Source organism: Anabrus simplex, chromosome 2 (assembly GCF_040414725.1).
Source record: "Anabrus simplex isolate iqAnaSimp1 chromosome 2, ASM4041472v1, whole genome shotgun sequence".
Classification (NCBI taxonomy): Eukaryota; Metazoa; Arthropoda; class Insecta; order Orthoptera; family Tettigoniidae; genus Anabrus; species Anabrus simplex.
Genome location: NC_090266.1, coordinates 973353981 through 973375031, shown reverse-complemented (window position 1 = coordinate 973375031; position 21051 = coordinate 973353981). Strand labels below are relative to the sequence as shown.

At 36.8% G+C, this 21051-nt stretch overlaps 1 protein-coding gene across 1 annotated transcript in view; it reads right to left on the bottom strand.

Moving 5' to 3' along the window:
* Window positions 1–21051, bottom strand: part of dpy (dumpy) — a 562668-nt gene that overhangs the window by 21790 nt on the left and 519827 nt on the right. The window contains 12 exon segments of the mRNA XM_068226068.1: window positions 82–270; window positions 3082–3675; window positions 6381–6566; window positions 6886–7095; window positions 7255–7446; window positions 8563–8796; window positions 8963–9328; window positions 14012–14209; window positions 14428–14625; window positions 15498–15704; window positions 15987–16340; window positions 19413–19607. Of these exon segments, the coding sequence (XP_068082169.1) occupies window positions 82–270; window positions 3082–3675; window positions 6381–6566; window positions 6886–7095; window positions 7255–7446; window positions 8563–8796; window positions 8963–9328; window positions 14012–14209; window positions 14428–14625; window positions 15498–15704; window positions 15987–16340; window positions 19413–19607 (3123 nt within the window).

Genomic DNA, 21051 nt, shown 5'->3' with positions numbered 1-21051 from the left:
ACAACATAAAATGAAACACAGTTCCATAAAAGAAAAGAAATAAAAACAGAAAATGGTATAAAATTATATATTATTACTGACCTGTATGACAAGCTATGTTTGGATTGCCTTCGTACCCTTCTTCACAAGAGCAAATAGGTCGGTGATTTTGCACTCGGCAGTTAGCATTTGTTCCACAATCACAAGGATTACGGCACATCCTATTTATACAAGTTTCGTTGCTTGGACAGTCGTCATCCACAGTGCAGCCAGGCGGTACAGGTACAATTACTAAAGAAACAAATAATAAAGTCATTAGCGCATCATACAATTGAAACAAAAAAGTATCTGATACATATTATCAACTAAATGCCACTACTAAATGTGCACTGGTTTAATTTTACATTCATTAATATCATTCAAGGATTATTTTTATCTTGCTGGTTCTGGGACCCTACAGATATGGCAATAAGAATGAAAAATGGAAAATGCTGACTGAATTTTTCTACAAAAAAATGTACTAGGACTGCACTGTTCAAGAGGAATAATAATAATAATAATAATAATAATAATAATAACAAGAAGAAGAAGAATTACTAGGTATGGCTGAAGAGACAGAACAATTCAAAATATGATCTGTAACTAATTGATGGGAAAAATACATTGCAAAGAACTGATGGTTGTTGCAATCATGCCTGAGAAAGCTTTTGGTGATAATCATACAGCAGTAAGAGCAAAGCTGAAAGTAGGTATGATTACAAAATTACAAGAAAGAAAGAAAGAAAGAAAGAAAGAAAGAAGATTAGAGGTGTTTACGAGTATAGAATTTGAAAGATAAGCAGGAACAGGAAGGGTTTGTGAAGCAACTTTCTTTTTGAACATGGGAATGTTGAAGTTTGAAAGAATTTTAAGAGCAGTATAGAATGAGTACAGTGAAACCTCGTTAGTGTGTTCCTCATGAAGCATTGCATTTTTCACTTAGCATGTTGTAAATATGAAGCCCTGATTCCCATCATATAAATTTATATAAAAATACCTCACTTACTGCATCACGTTTTCTTTGCTTATTATCCCTTAGCTCGTTCATATTTTTCCCCCTACCGAGCTCGATAGCTGCAGTCGCTTAAGTGCGGCCAGTATCCAGTATTCAGGAGATAGTAGGTTCGAACCCCACCGTCGGCAGCCCTGAAAATGGTTTTCCGTGGTTTCCCATTTTCACAACAGGCAAATGCTGGGGCTGTACCTTAATCAAGACCACGGCTGCTTCCTTCCCACTCCTAGCTCTTTCCTGTCCCATCGTCGCCGTAAGATCTATCTGTGTCGGTGCGACGTAAAACAACTAGCAAAAAAAAATTTCCCAGCCCTAAAAATGTTCCTTGTCATCCCTTATGCACAGAATATAATTTCCAACACAGATAAGAGCCCTCCCCATTAATGGCAAGCCAGGAAATGTCTTGCAATAACAGGAGAAAGCCTTAAATTCCTGAACTTCATAGGGTAAATTGCACCTTTTAGGTGCAAACTGTTAGCTTCAGGAAAGTTCAGTTCTGCTTGCTGGTTAGCAGTAAGGACGCTGAATAACCCAGTGAGCCTGTTTGTGCTTGTATTTCGCATTCCAGTAAGAAATGTATTCTCTGTTGAGTTGTACGGTGAAGGTTTGTGCAATAGCATGCTCACAGATTAGGAAAATAATCATGAGAAGTTCAGTAGCATGATACATATTTGTCTTATTATAGCCCAGCTGTGGATAAGAAAAATGTCATGAAATCACTTACTAATGAAGACAAAATTAAAATCCTTCAGAAAGTAGATAGGCATCCGCATCTTATGCGCCAAGAGTTGGTGCAAACATTAAAACTCGCTCCTACAGCTCGAGTTAGTCCAAACCAATGCTGGGTATTGCCGAAGAATTGTCATGTTCAAGATGGTGGCTGAAGTAGTTCATTTGCACATGAGTGAGTGTAATCTCTGAGTAATTCATGGTCAAATAATGCGGCCAGAAAACAGTGTTTAATACAGTTCAACATTGGACAATTGTTTTATAAAGGAAGTGACCTGCAATATATGTCATTGCTCTTATGGGCCCCAGTGAAAAAGATTTTCATATTTGTTCTCTTATGTTTTTTATACCCTTTAATACTCTTTTCTCATATTTAGAAATGATAGTTGCAGCTTTTGCTGCATGTATACTTAGCATAAAATGCACAAATGTTGAAAAAAAAAAAAAGTGTGAAGTATTTCTATATCCCTGTTGGATAGTTTTTAATTGGATATCCAATAATACATTTTCTTGTTTAATACATTCTCTTTCCTTGTCCCCTGCAGAGACGTCTTAACAAAGTATTACTGTATACGGTATAACACCATGAAAAGTTTGACAGAAGAAGACATAATAATCGTGTAATGATGGAATGAAAGAAAAAAATTAACAAAAATAGAAAAATAAATTAGGAGAGAATGAAAAAAGAGTGAGAAAGTATGAGGAAATACAATGGAAAAAAAAGTAAGAAATTGGTACCTGAAGAGAGGAAAATGCTGCAAATTGTTCACACAGAAAATAAGAGATCTGTATTGTGGAAAGAAATAAAAATATGTTTAAAAAAAAGAAAAGAATAAAAAACCTGAAGAACAGTGTAGACAACATATTTATCGAGGACAAAAATGGAGTAATATTGATACAACCAGCAGAAGTAAAAAGTGGACTGGAGGAATATTTTCATCACTTATTGACTGAAAGAGTATGCAGTAATCAAACAAGGGAGGGTATCCAACCAACAGCAGAAGAATATGAAACACATAAAGTTGCTTGTTGTTTAAAGGGGCCTAACATCTAAGGTCATCGGCCCAAACACATAAAGCATTGGTGGAACTAGTAACTACGAAAGATATACTGTAGATAGGGAAAGCTGTGGGAATGGATGCAGCTGCAATAGAAATGGTAAAAACTTTAAGATAACAGTGTATGGAAAGAGAAACAAGTCTCAGAAGCTGGGCAAAAATAATTATAATACAGTAGTTATTTTATATTTATTTTCAAGAAAGAAAAGGCCAGAGCAAAAGTTGGGGAAAATCTGGCATAGAATGAAAAAAAAAAGGACTTACCAGGCCTACAGTCTCCATCCTTGTTGGGTACCCATCCTTCTGGACAAGTACATATCATTGTTCTTACAGGCACAGTATCTAATACACTACACTGAGCAGTTGCTGAGCATGGGGACAGTTTTGCACAAGGGTCTACACATTCATTGCTTAGGCACGCAAGGCGACTGGGACAGTCTACATCAATGTGGCATTCAGGTTCTGTTTCTGTTGGAGGTGGTCTACGTTCACAGTAAGCAAGTGGGTTGCCAATAGGTAAATGTTCTGGACATCGACACCCTGCAGCATGGTTCTGTGCATAGCAGATAGCATTTGCTGCACAGGGTGGATTTGCAATGCTAGCACAAGGGTCTACACACCGCTGTTCTAAACACATGCGATCTGTTGGACAATCTCCATCAATTCTACATTCCACTCGTTCACACCGAATAAATGGATTCCCAGCATAACCAGATGGACATCGACAAGCTGACCGGTGGGCATCACCATAACATTCTGCATTGGTTGCACAAGAAGCTCCCAGAAGACAAGGATTCAAGCATTCACCATTATAGCACAATTTGTCAGAGCTACATTCATTATCTGACTGACATCCAACTGCAATAAAAGAAACAAAGGATAATCAAGTCATTAGAGTCATTGTTATAAAGCAGTAATTTTGAAGTAATAGGCCAATAGCTTGTTGCAGTTTAAAACTAAATCCTTAAACATAATTTTAAAATATTGTTTGAATTATGATTAAATGCCCTTCCTTCATAATATAAAATGAAGGTCATATTTAATAACAACAACAACAATACTGAAAGAATTATGTTACAAATCAATTCAAGACATTCATTTTTCAGCAGGTATTCTAATTCCCCAATAAGGAAAGTCAAGGGGAAATAAAATTTAACAGCTTCTCAAAATGAATGCAAGTTAACTGCTTCCTTTCACAGGGATGAGTTTCTACTTAAAGCCTACAGAATCTATAATGTAAAATTTCTTTAGATCTATGAGATATATTTTAAAGTACAAAAATGCCAAGGCAGGAATGTTTGTTTAAATTGTAAGGACTAAGTGTTACAAATTATGAAAGAAAAAGAAAACAAACGTGGAGGAGCAATATGACTCAGTGATAGGCAGATAAACAGGTGAATCCTAAGTGATAAAGGGAAAACTCTGTAAATTATAGTTTACTGAAAAGGGTTAGAAGTGGAGAAGACTGTGATGTTAATGGGTATTAAAAAAAGAAAGAAAAAAAAAAAAAAAAACATGATGGCACCTAGTTAGTTCAAAGTAGCTTTCAGACTGAATGCTGAATGGCATAACAGTTGATAAAGGAATTAAACGCACATAGGAAAATATCTAGAAGCCACACAAAAATTTATGACAGAAGTGAGGATAGGAGACTGACATTCAGCCACTGTGAAATTTTAAGGTGAATGTTACAGTGTCTGAAAAAATATCTGTCTGACAATATTGGCTACATTAGAGCATTCAAAAACAATTTGTAAGAATTGTATATATAATTATTTATATATACGTTTTCATAGAGCCACTGTGGCTCAGGTGGCAGTGGGCCGGCCTCTCACCGCTGGGTTCCGTGGTTCAAATCTCGGTCACTGCATGTGAGATTTGTGCTGGACAAAGTGGAGGCGGGACAGATTTTTCTCCGGATACTCTGATTTCCCTGTCATAATTCATTCCAGCAACACTCCCCAATATCATTTTATTTCATCTGTTATTCAATAATCATTGCCCCAGAGGAGTGCAACAGGCCTCGGCAACCGGCACAATTCCTATCCTTGCTGATAGACTGGGCTTCATTCATTCCATTCCTGACCCGGTCGAATGACTGGAAACAGGCTGTGGATCTTCATCCATTTCAATATGTACGTTTTCATAGTTCAATGAATGTGAACACACGAGAAGGGGAAATGATATCTGAATTCGGTGCAGATATGGTGTAGAGTAAGAAGAGAAATATACAGGGTCAGAGTCAGCATTACACAGGATGATAAGAATGATTTTTTTTTTTAATTGGGAAAAATGTTGAAGGTAAATATAATGAATTGAATGGAGAAACTAAATTACATTTAGATGAGGAATGGGTAAGAAAGGACAACAGGAGCAATTATAGGAGCAGGTGCTCTTTGGAAAAAGAATGCAAATATTATTTGGAAATGCCGAGAGGTTTACTGTATATAATAATGCAGGTTGAGATGGAAAGTGATCGATCTTTACTGGACTACGTCAACTGGAGTGACCACAGCCAAAAACAAGTACTAATGTACTGAGCAGATATTTAGGAGTAGGTGTACATGATTATTACATTAAAACAGAGAAATTTGTTTGGAAATGAGACAAAATACAGGTTTCAATATTGTATTGCATAAATAGGCCTTAACTACTTTTAGACCATAGTACCCCAGTTGACGCTAATAGAAATGATAGAAGAGATAAGGATGTGATAAAAGAAGCCAATATCTAAACTTATTGTCATTAAAATAATGCGTACAATAAAGAAATTAAATGCTTATTTGTATGTTGAAAAACAATTCTGAAAAATATAATAAACTCCCTCATTATCATAACTAAGAGCATTGTAAACAGTGATCGTACATCACTGAGTCTCTTTCTACATTATTACATTTAATATTTTATTAACATGTTCTTATTTTAATGATGTTCATAGCATGTTTAATTATTTTTCTTGGTCTCTAACATCAGCCTACCTTGTCAACCATATTATAAATTATTATATTATCATCAGTCAGAAGGGTCCACGGTGAAAAATGCAAAATTTACGAACATCTCACTTTTACTACTTAAAGAAACACCATTTGTCATCTACCAAAGTGATTTGCTACTAGTACTGCCATAATCACTGTAAAAGTATTGCTGGCCATTCTTAGAAGCAACTTCTGTTTTCCTGAGTTTATAAAATTTATTTTGGAGATATCATTCAGCCCAAAATTTAACCAACATCCAATTGGTACTCTAACAACATACATATATTTCCCCTTCAACTTCTGATGTAGGTCTACAGGTGAAAATAATAATTCTTGTTTAGACTGATTCTTACACAGCTCAGAATAATAGATATTATATTCTTTTGGGTTTTTGCTATACGAAAGAGATAAATGGTCATGGTTCACTTCTGAGAAAGCAGAGCGAAGTAAAGTTTTGCAGCTTATGTTTTTCAGATGGCATGAACACAAAGGAATATAAGTTCTAATATTATTTTTTATAATGAAGAAATGATGAAACTAGGTGTTATTTATGATATAATCAAACAAGTCTTTTAAGTTTTACAGTACCTTTGAAGCAGCCAGTGAGAGGATGCCCAGAATAGCCTGGCTTACAATAGCAGATGGGATAGTGATCACTAACTTTGCAATCTGAATTACGTCCACAGTTGCAAGGGTTGACACACTGACGGTTTACACAGGACTCTTGCGGAGAACATTCAGAATTTGAAGAACAGCCAACTGTTATGGCTGAAACTGGTAAAGAAACACAAAATGCTTAAAGCCCATACAAAACATCACATATTTTAAAGGTCATAAAATTTCAAATATATAAAATCAGGGAAAGAGGAATTACTTGACTATGATTTTATATTCAGACATCCCATAAATAATGCATCAATCATAACACACTAGTGTTTATGTGCGACAGAGATGTTGAAGTTATATATTTTAGATGCAAGGATTACTAAGATCTATTTATGATTATGCTTTAGAAATTTAAATTAAATTACTGAGACTACTGAATCACCCTAATGACATTCCCAAATTTGGTGAAAAGAAATGAATGACTTACCTGGTTTGCACTCCACATGAGGGTTGCCTTCATAGCCTATAGGACAAGTACATTTGGGGATGTGGTCTTGAACATAACAGAATGCTCCCTTCGTGCAAGGTGTATTAACAATGCAGAGATTGACACATATACGATTCACACATGAACGGTCAGGCTGACAGTCACTGTTGCTCGTGCATTCTGGTGCTGGTGGTGGAGGTAGAACTTGGTCTGCAAATTCAGAAATTTTTTATCATATGATGCAAGGTAAAAGCTGTTTAGTCAATTACTTTAGAGAATATAAAAACTGAGTAAGTACTAAAGGTAATATCTAGGTACTAGTATTATATATCTACAGGGGACTGAGAATGGAGCACAAATTGCTCTTACCAATGGTACATTCAATGTGTGGATTTCCTCTGTAGCCAGGTGGACAGGAACAAATTGCCTGATGACCCTGACTGTTGCAAAGGGCATTTACTCCACAAAGATCAGATTTGCAGGCATCCATACAGCTTCCACGTTCACACTTGTCAGGGTCTGGACAGTCACCATCCACTTGACACTGTGGTTTCACTTGAACTAGAAAGTAAAAGATACAGCAGTTTATATATTTGTTCCATTACTGTCCTATTCTCTAGGATCTTAAAACCATTGTTATATGATATGACAGTCAAGAAAACTACAGAGAGCAAATCAACAATAGTTTGTTAGCGCTAGCAAATTCAAGAAGTATATTATTTATGAGGTATACAAATAATATTCCTTTTTATGGCCACTTTTTGAAAGCATGTGGGTGCACTGCAATTTCTTACTGTTGTAAAGAGAAATCACTCCACATATACTTTGTGAAATACAAGCTCAAACCTGTTTTATGCAATATGATTAGCGAGTCCAGAGTGGCACTTAAAAGTTTACATTTTGATTTATCAATTTCAGTTACTTTATCTACAGGTTTTGGTGTACAGTTTTATATGTAAAGAGCCAGTTTAAGTAAAAACATTCTGGAGAGCAAACCCATGAGATGGGAAATGAGAAAGGGCAGAAGAGTTATTTACTTAGGTAAGGATACAAAAAGATACATTGTAAAAGAGGCAATAATGACTTTAAGAAATAATTATACTTCAACATTACATTATTGTCGCTAAGTATGAGGAAAGGCTGTACAATGTATGTCTCTCATGTCCTGTACTATTATACAGTTTTCACCTGTTCGTTCCTTTCCATTACTTATATTGACTCATTGGGTTTCTTTTCTCTGTTTGTGTTTGTCCTGTGTGCTTAAACTTTCACCACCAATGTTCATCTTTATATTTTTTGTTTCTTCCCTCTCTGTGTATTTATCCAACTTTCTTCCCACATCAAGACTGAAGATCTGTCAATATAACCCTTCAGTAAGCGCTGAAGTCCACCCCCCTGATGAAGTTGGGAAGCAGAAACAAGCTTGTTGGGTGTAGAAGAATTAAAGAGTGATAAGGAGAGAGCCAATCTATTTGAAGATGGCAGTGTGTGGAAATGTGGAGATTATATTTGTCCTTTTGTATTTTCTTACTATATGTTCCTTTTTCTATACCAATCTGTCAGTGTGCTTCCCTATTATGTGTTACTTTCAATGTTCTTATCTCTCTATATATGAGCTTATTTGCACTTGTTTGTTTCTTTCCATTACCTGAGTCTAAAGTAGAATGAACATAAAACACATACCTATAGCTTTGCAGCGATCAGTAGTGTCAACCACTGTGTCTGGTGGACACTGGCATACGACTGTTCGCATAGGCAGAGTGTTAAGTACCCTGCATTCTTTATCAGGTGAACATACTGAGGATAGGCTGCATGGATTTTGACATCTTTTATTTATGCACGCCAATTGCGGTGGACAATCTGCATCACTACTGCACTCGGGCATCTGTGCTGATATATCAGGTACACGACCTCCTGCAACATTGGAAGATTTATTGCATTCATGTGGGAAGTTCTTTTCAGAAAAATATATTAAATGGACAGTATCAGATTTCAAATCCTTAATCTTGACTACTGATTTATCTAGCTATCTAAATTTAATTTCTTCTATTAGTTAGTGTTTTACACTTACCAGTGCATTCATAATATGGGTTTCCTGTAGTTCCATGAGGGCATGCACATGTAGGTTGGTGGTCCTTTCCAATACATACAGCAGAAGAAGCACAAGTGTCCTCCTCACACACTGGCCGGCATATACGATTCAGACGATCACATGCCTCATCATCTGCACAGTCTTCATTGTACTGACACACTGCTGATATGCAGGAGAGAAGAGGATTACCCTGAGTACCAGAAGGACATGTACATTGAGCCCGATGGGCCTGAACGTGACACTCAGCGCCACGTCCACACTGACCAGAAGATCCGTGTGTGCAGGGGTTCAGGCAGTTCCCATTAATACATGCCTTGTCATATACACAGTCGGTATCCACTTTACATTCAGCTGAAAGCAGAGAAGTGAGATATTTTCAAGGCAAGGAAATATTTGGAAGAATTTCATACATTGCTTAGTACCTATATCACATACACAGTAAAGGTATCAAGAGGATATTCATTGAGAGAGGACAAGAAAGCAAATGCCATTTTGATCATAATAACTATATGGTCAAAATATTATATTATATTTAAATGTATTTAATCCCTATTTTCTTCGTAATACAGTAGCTAAATAAATATATATATATATATATATATATATATATATATATATATAGAAAAGAAAGCACACCGTTGAGGCCTTTGGAGAAAACAAAGGCTCTTACAAGGGACACCATTGACCTTGAACACTCTGAACTACACATGCTTAGAATATAGATCGTTCTACAAGTGCATCTCTTTGAGTGTTCGGTTGCAGGGTATACTGTGTAAACTGTGTATGTTGGCATTGTGAGGAGAATTAATTCCACGAATGTTGTTAAAATATTACAGATTAAGTTGTGATGTGCTGAATATGGAAACGCAATCAGAGTCAATGATATGGAGTTTGCGAATATGTTATATAGCATAATAATGCAGAAATATAATGGGGATAACACAGAAAAATGTGATGTTATGGTGGAAAGATATACTGATTTTGAAGGAGGGGAAGAGTGTGCACCTGAAGGTGGCTGTTCAAACAGTACAAGACATTAATCTCCAGAACCGGGCGAGTTGGCCGTGCGGTTAGCGCCACGCAGCTGTGAGCTTGCATGCAGGAGACAGTGGGTTAGAACCTCACTGTCAGCAGTCTTGAAGATGTTTTTCTGTGGTTTCCCATTTTCACACCAGGCTGTACCTTAATTAAGGCCACGGCCGCTTCTTTCCTATTTCTAGCCCTTTCCTATCCTATTGTTGCCATAAAACCTATGTGTGATGGTGCAACGTAAAGTAGATTATAAAAAGAAAAATCTTCAGAGCAACAGGAACCATCAAGTCAAAGTGAATACGAACTATCTTTACCCCAAAAAGTGGAGGCACAGTTTATTAGAAGATATTGATGACAGCACACTGGAGAACATTTTCAAAGACTATTACAGTTGTGGCTTCAACTCATGTAGCAAACTAATGGGGTGCTATAGTGCAATTAAAGTAAGTACAATTGCAAGTTAATTTTATGTGACTAGGAAATGATGAGAAGCAGCTCACTTTAAAGGAAACAGACTGTCACAATTATTACAAGCTTTTAAAGAACACATTTTGTTGCAATTTGACAGATCAGAAGCATATGGGACTATAATTCACTACTGGTATCTGAAAATCTAGTCACTAGAAGTATCTGAAATTGTTGGCCTGGACAATTTCAAAGCTTTGATTACTTTTATTGACAATCTTGAGGCTAAATATGGCATTTCATCCAGGCATACATTAGTCACATGTAAGGACATAGAAGAAGATAATAGTATACGTTAGGAGGAAGTGAATAGGTTTATAACAGAGTAGAGACAAAGAATATGTTTGGAACAGTGACCAAAGTCAGTTTCATTATGAAAAGTTTCTTTTTTTTTTTTTTACAATTTGCTTTACGTCGCACCGACACAAATAGGTCTTATGGCGGCGGATGAATTGACTACAATGGCAACACTATCTCACAGAGAAGGAAAAACTACAGCTTGAGTTTTGCAGCTTTACCCCCTCGTGTGTGCTTCTACAGTTGTAGGGGGCTAACCTTGGTTTCCCTCTTCAATTGAAGATCCTCTTCGTGGTGAAGGGGACTAGTAGCTCCTTTCTTGCGATGCCGAATGGAGCCCTATTGGGTAACCGTTCGGCATACAAGGAGGAGGAAGCTAAAGCACCACCCAACCCTAAGGTGTAACGCGACCCGTGCCGATGGGGTGCATGGCACATGGGAGATGTGTCTTGAATGGAGCCTTCGAGATACTTGGCGCCCTCTCGAAGTAAGTAGCCTTACCCAGGTATGCGGGGCTCTGCCTGGGCGGACATATATTTCCTTAGCTACTCGTGGGACCTACATGAGTTCCGTAGCCACCCATAAACAGGAGAGCTCTTCTGGGGCCTCCGAGAGAAATACCAGCACAACAACAACCGAAGGGGACTCTTCGGAGATACCCTCGGACAGTTCGACTTCGACAGTTAGAGGGCTCACTCAAGAGGTGGGCAATCTACAGGTCCAGAAGAAGAAGAAGAAGAAGAAGAAGAAGAAGCGCTCTGGCGCTCAAAAGAGGAGATACAAGAAGGCCTTAAAGGCCCGGGAGCAGACCAAAGAGGGCCTAACTCCTGGGGCAGAGGGGACTTCTGCTACCACAACAGCGACAACAGTGGAGGGATCCAATGGGCACAAGAGGCGGGACCCTGAAAAGGAGGAGGAGGAGGAGGAAATATTTTAGTTTCTAAATTTTACTGCCTTTGGGAATATCTGGTTGAAAGCTTTTATTTTATATGTTTTATAACTTCCATAATAAGAAACAGCTACAGCGCACACCGCTTATTGTGATCACTTCAGGGCATAGCACTAATAGATTGATAACAATGACCGAAAGAACCAAGTACAGTAGGCCACTGGGAAGTTGTTTATTCCCTCAATAGTCCACTTAATATAATATGGTGTAATGAAAGAGAGTACAGTACAACAGAAACCTAAATTAAAAATCTTTTATTGTTGTTCGTCTCTGGTTTTCTCTCAGTAAATCATTAATAAAGTGTTCATACTCATAATGTTTCTGAAAATCTACTTGCTAGTACACTACATAATGAAACATAGTGCAGCATAACACAACCTTAAATGTAGGCCAACTGTACTGCATCAATTTAAAAAGTATTTTATTGTTGTTAACCTCTGGTTTTCTCTCAATAAGCATTCATACTCATTATGATTCTGAAAATCAACTACCTGTGTTGGACACTGCATCGTAGCACTTTTAATGCCTCTCTCATTTCAGCATTCGTTGGAGGCTGAAGAGGTTCAGTAGCATCATCTTTTTCTGCTTCAGCCTCTTTTTTTCCCATTTGTGAGTCTGAGGATGTGACAAGTTCATCCACATCTTCGGTCGGTCTAGCAGCAACAATTATGTCGTTGATCTCCATTCATTCATGAAATTCGTCTACTGTCATATCTAATGGACTATGTGCTGTATCTTTAGATTCTGGGGCCTGTTTTGAAAATCCTCCATGCTTGAAGCAGTTCCAAATTTTACTTCCTGGCACATCATTCCATGCCATGGCCAGGAGATGCAGGGCCTCAAGAACACTGGTTTGTTTTTGCACTCAATTTTTCATATTCTCTATGTTTTCCAGTATTCTTGTGCACATTTTATGGCAATAAGAGTCCTGTAAGGTTCGAATGATCCCCTAGTCCCATGGTTGTATCAATGTTAATATGTTGGCAGGAAAGAACACAAGATTGATGTTCTTCAACTTACAGTTTACACAACATGCTGTACAATTATTAATCAGCGAGATGATATTCTGGTATAATCTACCATACCCCATTTTATTTGCCATTCCTTGAATACTAATGCAGTCATCCATGCATTAGAGTTTTAATGGTAGTCTACTGGAAATTTCTTCATACCTTTAAAACATAGTGGATTCTTGTTTTTGCCAATTACCAGAAGCCTTTCTTTGTCACTATTCATATTTACGCAGCTCAAGACAATTAACCAGTCCTTTTATGTCTTTCACCCTTTAGCACTTTCATTCTTGAACAGATAAGTAAGATCAGGTAAGGTGCGATAATACAGTCTGGCCTCGTGTGCATTAAACACACATTACAGAGAGAAATAATTTTTGGCTACTCCTCTTCTATCCATCTTTCAGCACCAGAGAAATCAGCATCCTTTTGCTTACCATGAATTCATTTGTACACAATGTTCTTTAATTTCTTCCAACAATGAAACCATCCTTCTGTTGCTAAAAAATAATTTTTTCCCAATTTTCTTAGCAAGTACTTCTGCTTTATGTCACATCATATGTTTACGAACATTAGTGCATGAAAGTTTTAAAGCTGATTCAACTTCTTTGCCTTTTCTACCATGAAACTTCTTACAGTTCAAATTTTAGATTTTTTTTTCCAGCCCTCACAGTACTGTCTCAATTTTTTAACAATATGGACAGAAGAGGTTGTGAAATCTGTAACTGTGCTGTCGCAATGCATTGACTCATTTTAGGCAATTTGTCATAGCATTCTATGATGGAAAGTTTTTCTGTAAGGTTTAGATCTTTACATTTATTCTCCACACCAGATATAATTTCACTGCAATAATGTTAACTTCACAATGTAAAAGCTTTAGCTATACTTAAGTGTCAAATATGGGTTTATTGCTCAAAAGCGGAAGTTGAGTTGTGTGTAAATGGCTCATCTACTTCGTCCTTCAGAACTTGTAAACACTATGACCAGATGCACAAAGAGTCACAGACAATATAACTTCTTTTCCGAATGCAGTACAGTCAGCTCAGATAGTCTCAGACAACAGTTTTACAAAAGCAAAAATGTGGTAACAAAATTATTGATTACAATAAAAACAGCATTTTTTCAATGTTTTAATATTAGTCCAGATGGGTCTTTATGAAAGTGATAATAATATCCAAAAAAACAAAATGATCTGTGATCACAATAAGTGGCGTGCACTGTATATTATCTAGATCATTGATGATTGATAATTATATAATCTACAATATTACTAATACTCACGTTTGTAGCACTGGGTTTGAGGATTTCCACCCCATCCTTGAGGACAGCTGCAAGTGGGAAAGTGGTTAATGGTATGGCACTCAGCACTTGTTCCACATGGAATGCTCACCAAACATGGGTTAAGGCATTGCCCACTGATACAAGACCTATCTCCTGGACAGTCTGCATTTGATACACACTCATGTTGATCTACTGAGTCTGAAAAAAATAAAATAAAATAGATAATCATATGTTAGTCTAAAAATCCAAAGTGATGCATCAGTTTTACAATCCGTATGCCTCCAGTGTTCAAAGACAAAAACAACTTATCTGTACTAGCAACTGGTTTATGGTTCATACCTGAATTATATACATTAGTACCTGATAATTTAAATTATGGGACAGTGTAATTATTTGAGGAGAAAAATTCATTTTACCTTGATAACAGTTGATGAATGCATTCCCTGTGAAGCCAGCAGGGCAAGAGCAACTTGCACGGTGATTAGATGCACGACACTCCGCATTTGTTGCACAATGGTTGGTGACTACACATGGATTTACACATTGGCTGCTGAGACACATTTCATTATCAGAGCACTCAATATCACTCTTGCAACCTGGTTGTTCAATGGGAGCTGAAAATTGAAATGCATAAATGAATTTTTAAAATATTAATTTAATGCTTGTTAACATTAAATGCTTGCTTTCTCATTAAGTATTTTAAAATGTAGAGCTAAAATAATATGAAATGTTGGAAAAATCAAGGCCACGACACAATTTTTAAAAAGTATTCATGCATTCTAAAGGGTGTGTTAAGAGTTCCATGTGGAAAGTTTTATTTTACTTAATGCCTTTGTTACTAGATTTTTTTGAGTTCATAGTACTATTCATTAGTGAACATTAGTTATTATGACATTAGGATATCATGCATGTTATTACATACCCACATTATTATATTGTATCATATTAAAATTATTCCAACTAAAAGAAAAGGAAAGAAAAAAAAAAAAAACACACGTGAAGAGGCAATTAACTTGGCATGTTGCTGTTCCATTGAACAAGTTTAAAGGAATAAGGTTAGTAAGGAAACTGTTAGTTGTGCAGTAAATCTACATCTGTATCACCTGAAAAACATACAAACATATATTAAAGGCATTCTAACAACATACAAAGTAATAAAAAAGAGTTAACTAGTTTGGAGATATAGTATTTGCACAAAACATACATGAAGAAGTATGGTATTTTATGCTCTGTAATGGACTGAATTTTTTATTAACAACGGATAAGTATAGAGGTCAAGCACAGACTGAAAGTTAATTCCAGGTAAATGACTACTAAAGACCAGACCTGGAGAGAAACAAAATGTTTCATGCAGGTCCTCTATCATGATAGTTTTTTAACACAATCATTATGTTTATTAGATAAAATGTGAAAAACTGTTTTATAGCTTCACCTTACTGTAAAATAACATTTGAAAATGAAATTGGGTACATGAGTTAATACTTACTTGGTTTGCATTCTATATCAGCATCCCCAATATAGCCAGGGGGACATAAACAAGACATTGTTCTTAGAGGCAACGTATCAACAACTGTACATTCTGCATTGATGCCACATGGTTTGGCTTCTATACAAGGATTGCGGCAGGTTCCACTGAAGCAACCCAACTTGCTAGCACAATCTGCATCCGTTGTACACTGATTTTCTACAGTAACTAGAAAAAAGAGAAAAGAGAACTAAAGTTTCTAGTCTAATAACTATTAAATCTTACCGAGTACAAACAAAAATGTTATGCTGTATTAGCTACCTCCCACATTTATTTTTCTGTTTTGCCATAAAATTGTAAATCAAGAAAATATTATTTCATGAATACTTTATAGAATAAAAAGTATTAGAAACACAATTTTTATTTACAGTTCAGACTTTTGATTGTGAAGTTATGAATACAATACACATCATCATTAAAATTAAATATGTGGCTTTTTGTACTACTTACTCATCGTGCAAAGAGTGCGAGGATTTCCAGAATATCCTGGAGGGCATCTACAAATGGGATTGTGACTAATCACAGTGCATTGGGCTGATGGTGCACAGTTACATGGATCTTCACAGCGTTCATTATGGCAAGCAAGATTATTGGGACAGTCATTATCTGTTGTGCACTCGGGTCTATCACATCGTACCCAGGGATCTCCACGGTAATTGTCAGGACAGTAGCAGCGAGCACGATGATTGCTGTCAGCACGGCATAAAGCATTCAAGCCACACTGTGTATATCTACACGGATCTTCACACTGTTTATTGACACAGGCTTGGTCAGGAGGACATTCTGAGTCAGCACGACATCCAACTGAAAAAGACATGCAGATTATGCTATGAAACCAAAACTTTTGAACGACTTAATAAAAGAGAATCCAATATAGAGCACATTTTTTTTTTCAAGTTGCTTTACGTCGCACCGACACAAATAAGTCTTATGGCAACGATGGGACAGGGAAGGGCTAGGAGTGGGAAGGAAGCGGCCATGGCCTTAATTGAGGTACAGCCCCAGCATTTGCCTGGTGTGAAAATGGGAAACCATGGAAAACCATCTTCAGGGCTGCCGACAGTGGGGTTCGAACCCACTATCTCCCGAATACTGGATACTGGCCGCACTTAAGCGACTGCAGCTATCGAGCTCGGTAATACATTTTCTATCCTCCCCTTGGGGGACATGATTAGTTCAGAGGCTTAGTTGCTGGCTTTCAACTGGTAAGGCTGAGTTTTGAATTCCAGTCGATCCTGGGTTGGGATATTCATCTAAAAAATCCTGCGGCATCAGGAAAGGCATTCGCCCTTAAACACTCCAGCCAAAATCAATTAGCCTGGATGGCCCCAAAAACCCTGGAAATTACTGGGATAAGCTGAAGAAAGTTATTTTTTCCTACCCTCTCCTTAAACTGTTATCAAAATAGCAAGAAGCTTCCGTAGAGGGAGAACTTCAACATGCTGTGGATTTCTTTATACTTAATTTTTTAACTGATGTACTATACTTCATTATGTATGTATGTATGTATGTATGTATGTATGTATGTATGTATGAAGAGCATAAAACTTCCATCATAGTAATTTATTTTGACCTAGTATACTTGAATTTGCTTAATCTGCAGTGTCTGATGACTAGTTATGCCAAAGAAATATCCTTTTTATTTTAACAGATACAATCACAAGAAATTCCATGATGTTTTGAACAGACCACAGAATCTCATTTTCAGAATGAAAAATCAAAACATTGTCTATCAGTGAAAAACTGAAAATCATAAAAACAAGAAAGAAGTCAGGTGTTTAGTGAGGGAGGGGGGAAAATAATAGTGAAAGACATAAGGCTTAACTAAAAATGAACGGAAAGTAATCCTAAGTTGAGTAAAAAAAATTGCTTTAAGTAAGCAAACTATTTTAACATTATGCTTGGTTTGAAACAGATTTCAAAGCAGCTTCTGGTTGGTTCAAGTAATTTAAGAAATGTAATGGAATAAGAAAAATGACCAATTCATGAGGAATAGTTGGAGCTGATAGAGAAGGTGCTGAAATGTTCACTCAAGTGTTTACATTGTATGATTAAGGACACACAGTTATGATGATAATGATGGGGTTCTGCCATAGATATTTATTACGCTATATAGCTGTGATATCATGAGAAGAGGAAGCTATTGGCCAGAAAAAAACAATCATGATCACGCTCTGTGCTAATGGATCCAGTGATCATTGATCATAAAGCGAGACTGCTGAAGACTGGATGATCTAAATTTCCACGTTTTTTTACAAGTGAAAATATCCAACTACAGTACTATAATGAAGAAGCTGATTGGATGGATAATCAGTCAATGTCTACTTCCAAAACCATGATGTGAAGTTAAGTTAGTGCAGAATTAACTGAACAATCACTATTAATGAAAGCAGTGCCGCTTGTAGACAAGACACTTTCTCGAAACATGAAAAGTTTCCGTTGCATTAAGTCTGTTCTGCTAAACATTACTAACGTATTCTATAATCTTATGAACCAACATGCTATTGCTGCTCTGATAATGACCCAAAAATAATCATTCCACATCACTTTTTTCAGGAAGATGTTGAATTTCAAATGTCAGAAGGAATTCAAATTGTTAGATGTACACTATTGCATGAACAGATCAGGAAAACATATGAATGCAGTTACACATGGATAAACAAGGACCCCACGGTATGCTCTGAGAAGAGTCTGGATCAGCCAGCAGCTGCTGACCAGGAGAATAAGGTTATATACTAGCCAACAATACGCTACTTTCAGCAAGCGTATAATATTAAAGCATTGTTGGTGGTTAGGCTGATGATTGGAAGCCACGGGACAATTCCAAGACCTGTTGCAGAATTTTTCAAACCCCTTGGGATCCAGCCACAGATTTGTTGGGATAACATGCTATTGGTTCTGAAAGGGTTGATTCAGATAATGAGGAATTATCTGTACAACTTCAAGAAATAATACATAGCCTATAAATCTCATATAACTACCCCATTCTTGTTAACTTGTTACTTCCAGTCATCTCGTCTTACATATTTTAAATTATAGTTTCAAAGTTTAAACGGTAATGTATATTGGTATACTCTGACCTACTGTAGTTGGCAACCCAAACTGTTTAGGAAGTTAAGGTAAATACTGTACATTTTTAAAATGTAAAATGTAGGATAATACTGATTCAGTCATGACATCCTGCATGCCCACAAAATTTTCCCACAATTGCATCATCATTACAGATTCTGGATAAATGCTGCCTTGTCTGTCATATGCATCAGATATTGCTCTTAACGGCTACACAATGAAAGAAGTCATGCGGGTAAGAAGTTCGTTTCCAACGAAGTGCTTCAGGGGGGTGTCCAGCAGTGGTGCTGGGACAATCCCTAAGAATGGTTTGGTGCACAAATATGGAAACTACTGGAGTGATGGGAAAGGTGCATAGACATTGGCGGGGAATACCTCTAATATAATCTATATTTATTTTGTTTCAATAAATTGTTATTTTGAAGAAAAATCATTATACGGCTGCGAGCATGCATTCGTGAGATAGTGTGTTCAAAACCTACTGTCGGCAGCCCAGTAGATGGTTTTCTGTGGTTTCCCACTTTCACACCAGGCAAATGCTGGGGCTGTACCTTAATTAAGACCAAGGCCACTTCCTTCCCACTCCTAACCCTTCCCTTGTCATAAAACCTATCTATCTCAGTATGGCATTAAAAAAATGTCAATCCTTTTTTAACATCCCAAGTAAATGTCACTTCTTTTAAGATTTTTTCACCCAAGTAAATGTCACTTCTTTTAAGATTTTTTCACTATATCTCTTCTAATAATATAATTTTTTCCTCTTATGTGTTAAAAAAAAAAAAAAAAAAAAGTACTCTGGTTACTTACTCTCATAGCACTGGCTCTGGGCACTACCAGTGAAACCATCTCTACATGTACATAATGGGCGGTGGAGTTGTACTCTGCACTCAGCATTTACACCACAGCTATTGGGTAACTCCAAACATGGATTTTGACATGCCTGATTGATACATGCCTTATCGTTTGAACACATTGAGTTATCAGTGCATTCTGGAGTGGGAACTGAAATAAAAATAAGTTATGGTTATTTCAAATTTCACTTGTCCCTGTGGGCACAAAATCATGTGCACACACATACACATTGCTATAAATTTGAAAATGTCAGCTCATATTAACTGCAATTTTCCAATAATATTTTCAAGTGCTACAATGAAATAAAGTCTTAGTCCAGTGATGCTTTGGAAGGAGTTAGATCTTTAAAAATTGCCCTGAGAATAAGAGACCAAAAACCTCAGCATTAATACTGGTAGTTGAGGAAAATAACAGGACACTACAAATTTGAAAGAGTGAAGCAATTGAAATTTTTAGATGTAATGTAATCAAAAATGAACAAAATCAGAGATAAGTGGAAACTAACATGAGAATCCAAAATGCTAATAGTAGTTAACTTTTTTCAGACTTTTATCAGGAACAGGGAACAGAAAACTTAAGATGCATAAAACAATTATTTGCTCGACTTTAATTATAGTGGAGAATGTGTAGTATACTGTAAGTAGCAAATAAGAATTTCAATTACAGGCTTTTGAAAATAAAGTTCACATGGATGAGCACTGGTCTTTGCCATAATCCAAACTCCATGGCGCAACAGCTACGAAGGGCCTTGGCCTACCAAGTGACCACTGCTCAGCTTTAAGGCCTGCAGATTACGAGGAGTCATGTGATTGGCCGTTATTCTTGGCTTTCTAGACTGGTCTTGCTGTGATACAATGTCATAAAGTTTGAAACAGATATCAGATGAAGAAATTCACACCCTTTCACAGCAAGCATCAATACTCAAAATACTCTAATAAAAGGTTACATCTTCTATGAATGAAGGAAAATAAGATGGTCCAGCAGGTTTATAATGAATTACCATGGGAAAAATTATCTCTTAGCAGATCGTAAAATTTCTGGAAGAGTGATTCTTCAAGCTATGTGAAAGATTACTCAACATGATCTAACAAATATTTGTCCAAGGTAGAAAAATCAAAAGAAGCAAATAGTAAGAATGGCATGGGATTTTATTGTTCCATAGTAGCCTGCAGAGTGAGTAAATGAATGGTTATATTATTATTTCAAGGGAATAGCCTTTTATCGTCCTCTATTTGGCAGTAAAACAATATTCTGTATATTTCATTTTATGAAAAGCCTCCGTGGCTCAGGCGGCAGCACATCCGCCTCTCACCGCTGAGTTCCGTGGTTCAAATCCCGGTCACTCCATTTGAGATTTATGCTGGACAAAGCGGAGGTAGGACAGGTTTTTCTCCGGGTACTCCGGTTTTCCCTGTCATCTTTCATTCCAGCAACACACTCCATTAACATTTCATCTGTCAGTCATTAATCATTGCCCCAGAGGAGTGCGACACAATTCCTATCCTTGCTGCAAGATAGGGGCTTCATTCATTCCATCCCTGACCCGGTCAATGACTGGAAAACAGGTTGTAGGTTTTCATTTTATGAATTTTCA